The sequence below is a fragment of the Pteropus medius genome, unplaced genomic scaffold (assembly GCF_902729225.1).
Source record: "Pteropus medius unplaced genomic scaffold, Ma_sr-lr_union100, whole genome shotgun sequence".
NCBI lineage: Eukaryota > Metazoa > Chordata > Mammalia > Chiroptera > Pteropodidae > Pteropus > Pteropus medius.
In genome coordinates this window covers 14858030-14866775 of record NW_024356249.1, presented here as the reverse complement: position 1 = coordinate 14866775, position 8746 = coordinate 14858030, and the positions used below count along the sequence as shown (strand labels likewise).

The window sequence follows — 8746 nt, the reverse complement described above, 5'->3', positions numbered from 1 at the left end:
TGCCTTCTCTATAAACTGTTGCACCACCCCAAATTAGACCTATACAGAATCATTCCAGATTACCGGAACAGATGCAGATTCTCTCTCTTTCTCTTCCCTCCCCTTCCCCCACTGACCAATTCTATCCTTCCATACAAGACTTTTTTTTTTTCAACATACGTCAAAGCACACAGGGCATGTGTTAGAAGGTGGGGTTATAAGTACTATAAGTACACATATAAGTACTTTCTAACTGTAGGTAATTTATGACTTAGTAATTTTTCTCAACAATGTTCATTCTGTTTTCCACCAGTAAAATCGTGTCGCCTTGAAAGTCTGGAAGAATTACATACTAGAGCTTTAAGAAGTTCAAATAATTATTGAGAATAAGTTCAAAAAGCAAAGGCTATTTATAAAGACTTCTGACCTCATTTTATTTACTCAAAGAAAATAAATGCTTTCAAGATCTGACTAAGCCACCTCCAAAAGGTGGTTACCCATAAACTAGGAGACACTTCCCTAAACTCTCTCTGTGGCGTGGACAGCCGTGGGAAGGTAGCCAGCGCCTGGGACAAGATTTTCTAGTCTGCTGCGATATTCAGAGAGAGGTGGCACTTCTGCCAGCCGCGCGGATTCAGAATCTACCCAACTGTGGAATTCCAAAATTACCCATATTTTTCCGAAGTCAAATCTAACACGAATGTGGCCTCAACAAGGGGTGTAGGGAGGCCAGGAGAACAGAAATGTAAGGATTCGACCTAAAGATTGCTGGGCTGGGACTTAAAAGCCCCTGGGCCCGAGGGCGATGGGACCACGAAGGGCTTGCGTACTGGGACAAGAGCAGGGAGGTCTGGACTCGACGTCTGCACGTGAATCAGGACGTCCCTGTTCTGAGTAACCCTGCAGATCAACTCCTTGCCGGGGGGTCTCGGGTTCCCCCAAACCCGAAAGGGGCCCCAGCGGGACTTGGCTTGGATGACTCGCTTTGGCCCGCTCACTCTCAAGCCCGCGGTCGCCCCGCCGAGGCTGTCTGTCACCTCCCTGCCTCTTGGACCTCTGAGGAGCCACTCGGGTCACGGGCTCTTGGCACCCGGAGCCACGGATCCTTCCCCGCCTTGAAATGCGAGTTCTGGTTGCGAAGGAAACTGCCGCCTCGCCCTTGCGGTGGCCCCCTGACCATCTCCGTCCTTTGTCCCACCAGTCGGTGCCAGGCGCCACATTTCTCTGAGAGCTGCGAGGCTTACAAAAGTGAGGCGGGACCGCATATTTAAACTGGTCGCGCGCGCCTCTCTTGCAGCGGTCGAGGCGCCCCGCCCCGGGCGCGGGAAGGAAATCTTCGGGCTTTCCCCGGCCTGGTGCTGATCTGCTGTGGATTTTCCGCTGCGGCGGGACCAGGCGGGAGCGCGAAGCCGAGGGAGGGGCCGAGACCCCCCACCGGGATGACGGAGAGGCAGGGACCGCCGGCGACCTGGAGGGGACCCTTGCGGCCCACTCCCCCCAGCTTCTCTCCCCGGATGTGGCCCCGCTGCAGCGGGATGGCTGTGCTGGGGTGTGAGCTTGTCTGGCAGCTTCTACTGAGCAGCTAATAGTATAACAACCCGGCTTTGATAAATCTGAACTAATTACCCCTCTTAATTAAAGTCTTTAGCAGTTGTTTCACTGTTTTGGCAAGAAAACAGGAGAGACTTGCAGTTGGAAAACACCAGAGCCCGAGCTCACAGCGGAGCTGCCGATTAACACTTGAAGCATTTCAAGGACCTGGCACCCGCCGCAGTTTGGTTTTCATCCATGTTTCCTCCTTGATTGGAAGCATATTCGTCTATAAATATATGAACACACCTAAAATCGCGGAGGCTCCCTTCGCCAGCTGTGCACAAGTCAGTAGATGCCTTCAGGATGCAAACAATTGATAACCCTCTATATGGCATGATTTTAATGTGTGTGATGTATGTTACACATCTCTTAGATAGCTCGGTCACCATTTCACTGAGCAATACAAACATATCAGATGGCCCAGGACAAAAACATGTTTCTGTTACAAAACTCCGCATCTTCTGTCTCCGAACTTTATCAAATTTCATCGCTTTACCAAAGTCATAACTATTTGGAAAGACTATTATTTGTTCTCGGTGAATTTTTCAGATCAAACGTTAGGTGACACTAATCCAAGATTGAACTTTTTTTAAAAAAGAGGAAGGATGAAGGGGTCAGAATCAATGAGCTCTAGCTGAATAATGTGAACAGAGTCCTGAAGTTTGTTGATTAAATAAGCATGTTCCAAGTATTTATTTCCAACATTCAATGAATCAATTTCCACGTGCAAAAATCAAAACTAAAATCAAATGCATCCATAATGAACCACTCTTATCTGTTGTGTATGTGTGAGTGTGTGCTCACGTGTGGAATGTGCCTTTATAGGAACACTCATCTATGCGTGTATATATAACATACACACAGTGTGTGGTTACCTCAGGGAAAGAGGAAATGATAATAAACAATCGGCAGGCATCTTAAGACTGCAGAATCAATACAATGGAAATATACACAATAATAAAATTAAAATGGTGCAGCATTCCCGGGTAAGATAATACAGATCTCAATAAATACAGCAGAAATTTGTTTTTTTAAAAAAACAAAACAAAACAAACACCATCTCTCTGCCCGAGATGAAAAGTCTTTCCAAACTAAAAGAAAAGAAAAAACAAACGACACCCCCCCCCAGATTTTCTTATAATTGTTAATGTCTATATAGAATACACAAAAACCATTTAGGAGGTGCATGCAAGAGGCAAAAGGCAGGGGAATGCAAAGAGGCTTCTCATCGGCACCTCCAACATGCCCTGGGTTTTGCAGACCAGCTCGGATCGGGAGGTCCAGCTCGATTTTGCCTCTGCCTCAGTAGTGGGGACCCCGGCTGGGGCTGGGAAGATACTTTGGCCTCGATCACTGGTGGCCTGGGTGGAGCCCGGGCTGCAGGGCCCCAGGGGGCGGCAGCTGAGGCGGCAGAGGCGGCAGGGTCGCGGCAGGCTGTGGCTGCTGTAGAGCGGGCGGCTGGTCCACTCCTGGCTCTCCAGCAGCCGTGCGGGCCAGCCCCAGGCTGCTGTCGTGCAGCTTGCGGACGTGCTTCTTGAGGTCAAAGTTCCTGCAGAAGCCCTTGCCACACGTGGGGCAGGTGAAGGGCTTCTTGTCGTTGTGGGTGTGCATGTGGAAGGTGAGGTTGTAAACCTGGTGGAAAGCCTTGTTGCAGATATTGCACTTGAACTGCTTCTCCCCGCTGTGGGTCAACTTGTGGTTTTTGTAATTCCCTGAAACAGACAAATGACAGGGACTTGGATCTGAAAAGAGAGCTTGAAAAGGGAGGAGTGAAGGGGTTGAAGGACAATGTGGCCAGAGGAAGAGCTGCCACAGCTCTGACAGCCGGTGCAGGGCTCCGCTGCCTGTCTGTACTTCTCTCCCCATGTTTCTTTTTAAACACCAACAATGAGGCCATTCCCTCCACATTTTAATATGTATTTATTAGTCCAATTATATAAAACGAGAACAAATGGATAAGAAAATGCCCCCTCGGTACAAGAACCCTACCTTTCTCTGATACTAATCAAACTTGCATGGTAGGAGGTTGGCAGGACAACACATGCGGCAGTAAACTAGCTGAACTTTGAAAATTGTTTTCTAAAATATCCAGAAAAGACTAGGGTTTCATAAAACTACCATAAAAGACAAATTCTCCCAGGTTCGATACCTTTTTGATGAAATCCTTTGCCACAGAATTCACACACAAATGGTTTGTAGCCTGCGTGTATTCGGGTATGCGTGTTTAAAGTGGAACTTCTATTAAATGCTTTGCCACACTGGTTACATTTGTGAGGTTTTTCCTGAGCGGAAGGGAGGAAAAGCAGAGAAGTTAAGGTGCTCTGTTATTAAGTGCGATCCTGCAAACTCGAAAACACAGTAATGCTCTCTCTCATGTTTTTAAGCAGAACAAAGGCAAACAATACGCAGCATTTCCCTGTGTTCAGCAAGCAAACAAACCTTACGCTAAAGAGTAAGAGTTTATCAGCCATTTTTCTACGAACTGTTCCGAAGTAAACGTGGTGAAATCGAGACAGGCGAACACACCTGGGTGTGAATAATCTTGTGTCTGCACAGGGTGCTGGCTTGCCGGAAGCCCTTTCCACACACTTTGCAAACGAAGGGTCTGGCTCCTGTGTGCACCGGCATGTGACGGGTTAAATTGTAGTGCGCGTTAAAGACCTTAAAGTTAAGCACATGTAGAACAGGTTAGCCCAACGAGCACTTTCAAATCAACCCGGGCAGAGGGAGCAGAGGAAGGAGATAACCTTATAACAAATGTATAGGAATAATTACAAAATAAAATTTAGGAGGAAGGAAAGGACAGGAAGAAGGAGGGAGGGAGGGAGGAAAGGAGGGAGACCCCCTTTCTTCATAGTACTTGCCTTTCCACACACTTCGCAAGTAAAAACTTTGGGCTTGGTATTAGGAGAGCCTCGGCTGAAGTCAGAGGTTTTGAACGCGATTTTTTCCGACAGTAGCTGGGCGCTCTCTTTCATGTAATGCTGCAGCTGAGCCTGGGACAAGTCTTTGAAAGCTACTCCCGAGGGGTACTTCTCCATCGCCGGGACCACCAGTTTATTCCTTTCGGCTAAATACGTTTTTGGCTGTGGGTGCAAAGGGGAACTGAGGAAGTAGGAAGCCACCGGGTGGATGTTAACGCCGGCCGCCGAGTGGCACGGGCCATCACCTCGATTCAGGTAGCACAGGGCTCCCATGGCGTGGAAGGAAGAATGGTTGACCACACGCGGCCTTACCAGCTTGTATTGCTGCAGCGGCAGCGCGTCGCGGGCTAAGTCGCCCTTGAGACTCAGTGCGCAGTTAAGCAGGTCGCTGCAGCTAAACGCGGGCGCTGCCGGCGCCGCTGCCGGCGCCGCGGGATCCTCCAGACTCGCCTTCCGCGGCTCTGAGCCCGTCATTCCTGCCTTGGGGCTCGTGTCGTACGCCACTGGCACGAAGGGGATCATGCAGGGGATCGACGAGTTAAGATGCAGAGAGTGCTTGGAGTCCCCCTTGGGCACGGCTCCTTGCAGGAAGTGGGGAACGGGCAGGGCTTTGGGTTCGGGGGTGCGCGCCATGATTCGTTCGATGGAGAAGGCCAAGGGTTTGGAGGTGCTCATCACGTTGCTCCGGGCTGGAGCAGTCGCTAACATTTTGGCAGTTGCGTTGTGGTAGCTACTGTCCATGTCTGAGTCGCCAGCGTCCGTCAGCCGGGACCGGGCTGTGCTGTCGTTGCCTTGTTCCCTGCTTCTCACAGACCTGCGGAGAGGGGGACGGGCACCATCACCACCAGCAGCCTCCTCCTCCTCCTCCCCAGCATCACCAGCCGAACCTGCCTGCCCAGCCCAATGGACTCCTGCCAGCCCATCGCAGAGTTCTTGGCGCACCAATGACTCGGGGACAATCACTACTTATTTCTATCAATAGAAAGTGTTGTGTCAATAACGCAGCCAAGATCTCGCCAATCGTTAACTTCCAAGAGGAGAAGGTAAACTAGATAATTGCTCAATTCGCTTCCTACAGTCAACAGGAAAACTTTTTTTCTCTGCAGTCAGTGACTACTTTTCATTGGTGAGTGAGGTTCCCCCGCCCAGAGGAGGCGGGGGCGCTCTCGGCCGCGCCGCTCGCCCTCCCCTCCGCGCACACACTCGCCGGCGCGCACTTCCAGCCCCCACCCCCTACTCCTCCACCCCTTTGCTTTTTCCTCTGTCTTTTTAATTCTCAATCTGCTTAACCAGGCTTTAGAGGCCAAGCAAATCTGAGATCAATTTTCTCGTTTAGCTCTAAGTGACATCATCTAAAATCATTGTGCAAGGGCTAAATAAGGAAACGGAAACTAATTCAGGGGCAAACGCCAGGCTATATTTATCAAACGCCAGGCTTCAGAAAGCCACGGCCAGGAAGCCTCCGGCAGCGAAATCCCAGCTTTCCCTGCATGGTTCCGCCGGGCCAGAGCTGGGCCCGGGTCTGAGCCGCGCCGCCTCCTCGGCAGCCCTCTTTCTTCCTTTAGGGCCCGGGGCTGAGTGCTCCCGCGTCCCGGAGTTCCTGCGGCCCGACCCGACTCTGGACCATTTGGAAGACGCCAGCAGGTAACTGGCCTCCACAAACACCCCTGAGAATTAAAGGCCTTGGGAGGCTTCTTTTTCGATGCCGTGACCTACGCTCCATCCACAAAGTTGAGTTGCAAAGAAAAAGCGGGTGTCACACCAAAGAAACCTCGACTAGGGCCGAACCCACCCCCACGATACACAAACACACGTGCGCGCGCGCGCGCGCTTTTATGCATTTCCATTGAAAGCCCGGAAAGAGTATTTCTTTAAGTACCTGCGCTCACTAGAGCTCTATCGGAGCATTTTAAATTTTGAATGTTGAGCGAAGAAGGGAGACAACTTACTGATTCCCTCCCCCAACCTCCCGACTGCTGGTGTCCGCTCGCCTCCTCAAAGCAGCGCAGGCTGCAGCCGGAGTGTGCGTACACTGCCGGGAAGCGAGCATCGCGCGACCTGCCAGCGCGAGAGTCGTGGCCATAGCCACGCTTCTGTCTCCCAAAGCGCACGGAGACGATGCTCCTGCAACGCCCCCAATCCCGGCGCCCTCCGTGTGTGGCACCTCGCTCAAAACTCCCAGGGAGGAGAGGTACAGTGTGAGGAGTGTTCCCGAGAAACTCAAGCTGTGGCGACTCCAGCTGCGCGGGTTCCCGCCGCCTAGGCGGGCGCGGCCCGGGGCGCAACTGGAGAAGCGGCGCGCGCCCTCCTTGTCGCTCTCCTTTGCCAGCAGGCGGTCTTGCAGAGCTTAGCTCTGGGGCCTGGTTGCCAGGGCAGGGCGGGGAATGGCATCTGCGCAGGGAGAGCTCGGCGGCCGCGAACCCGCGCCCGGAGGCGGAGGAAGAGCGCAGAGGTGTCAGCTAGGGCCTTGAGTCCTGCAGGTCCCTGTGAGTGTCAGCTCGCAGCAGCTCAGGGTGCCATCTACCTGGTGAGTTACCCCCGAGCGTGTGCGTATAGAAGGGGTGGTGGCGGGCAGCAGACGTCGCGCCAAGCGGGTGTGGGCGTCTTCTTCCTGCAGAAGCCCTGGAAAGGCTCAGAGGTGGGAGGCTGGATGCAAGCTGACTAAAACTCCTGGGATTGTTGAGCCCCTGACATATCCACCACGAAATGTGAAATCGAACCCCAAATGGGGGAAACTGACCTCAAAATAGTCCCTCCTCCCTACCTCATCGCCCAGCACTTGCTAGGAGCTGCTCACTCTGGCTTTTCGTGAGGGTCTGCCTCGCACCTGCGGGACATGCAGAACTCCTGGGCTGAAACCGCGCCTGACGCCCCGGGCTAAAGTAGAACAACTGGATGGGCGGTGGGGAAATCCAATTGCCGAGGAAATGGGGGAGGAGGCGTGAGTCCTATTGGAAGTTGAAAGCAGCCAAAGGGCCAGGTTGGGGAAAGGTCTGAATGAGACTGTCGGCCCTAACCACTAGGCCTGGAAGAGCCTCGTGTCAGGTCTCGGGGTGGCTTCGAGCTGGGAGAACAGAAGCAGCGTGTAGAAAAGTGCAGAAAGAGGCGAGCGCAAGCACAAGGGCTCAGTCTGGGAAGAAGTGCCACACCCCCGGCGGTACTAAGGAGAGGTTCTTGGCCGGGCGCAGTCACCCAGGGTTCGCCCAGGCTGGAAATTTTCTTTCCGTTTGCTGTTGGGGCCGCAGAACCTGTCTCCTCCTCCTGTTCAGACAAAGAGCTCCGGACGACTTTGCTAGGGGAAGGGGTGGGGGTGGGGGGTAGGACGTCCCACGACAGATGGGGTCGCGGTTAAGACTTTAATTGCAGCCTTTTGGGACGGATCGGGTTTCCTTTCCTACCTGCAGCTTCCCAACAACGAAAAGTCCCCCTCCTGTTGCGCTCCTACAACATCAGGCCAGGGTTAAAGGAAAAAGCAAAGAAGCACGCAACAGCCTGGCTCTGGAAAGTTTTGGGGCGCCCAGGTGACTTGTACAGCTCACCAGCTTCTGGAGTGTTACCTGCCTTCTTGACTGAATACCACCAGTTTGTTTTACGTTTGTCTCGTGTGTGTGTGTGTGTGTGTGTGTGTGTGTGTGTGTGTGTGTGTGTGTGTGTGTCCTTCTTTTCCCTCCTCCCCCACTCCCTCTTCTTAACGGCAAAAGAGCCTTGATTTGACCTCGGTAAATTTCTCCTTCGGTGGACACTGTATTAAAAAGGAAAATTATTGCCTAAGGAGTATACATGTTTTGTATAGTTAATATCTCAGCAGTTTGCTTTCCACTGGTCTTTTCGAAATTTGCCTTTTTGACAAGTGCTTGGAAGTATAGTGTCATTTGAGTAACAAATATCGCAAAGTAGCAATTATGTCCTTCCTTTAAAAGGTAGACCCGAGTTTCCTAATTCTAGACTGAAAAGGTGCTTTATAAATCTAGGTCTTGGTATTCCAACATTTGTGAATGAGTATTTTCCACTCAAAACCTAACCTAAAACATGTGTTATTTTTTTAAAAAAAAATCTATTAAGATTATCTTAAAATGCAAAATGTATTTAGGAAGAACCTCCATCTTATTGTCAATCTATCTAGTACTCTTTTTTTTCCCCCCAAACACATTTGAAAAATAACAACAACGAAAACAAAACCACCAATATATAAAGCAGAGCATATTTGGAAAATTTAGAAACTTCTAAAACCATTCAACATTTTTAAAAAA

General features: G+C 51.2%; 1 protein-coding gene across 2 annotated transcripts; it reads right to left on the bottom strand.

Annotated features, from left to right (window-relative positions):
- Positions 1–2233: 2233 nt before the first annotated feature.
- Positions 2234–5546, bottom strand: FEZF1 (FEZ family zinc finger 1). 2 transcript variants are annotated; one of them, XM_039860755.1, is made up of 5 exons: positions 4809–5358; positions 4437–4658; positions 4099–4233; positions 3722–3854; positions 2240–3284 (listed from the first exon to the last, which is right to left on the bottom strand). In XM_039860755.1, exons 1-5 carry the CDS (start codon positions 5235–5237, stop codon positions 2923–2925), a joined length of 1281 nt encoding a protein of 426 aa, XP_039716689.1. In that variant the 5' UTR covers positions 5238–5358; the 3' UTR covers positions 2240–2922. The 2 variants fall into 2 exon arrangements, with proteins under 2 accessions (XP_039716688.1, XP_039716689.1); XM_039860754.1 differs by having other exon boundaries at positions 2234–3284; positions 4437–5546.
- Positions 5547–8746: the final 3200 nt, after the last annotated feature.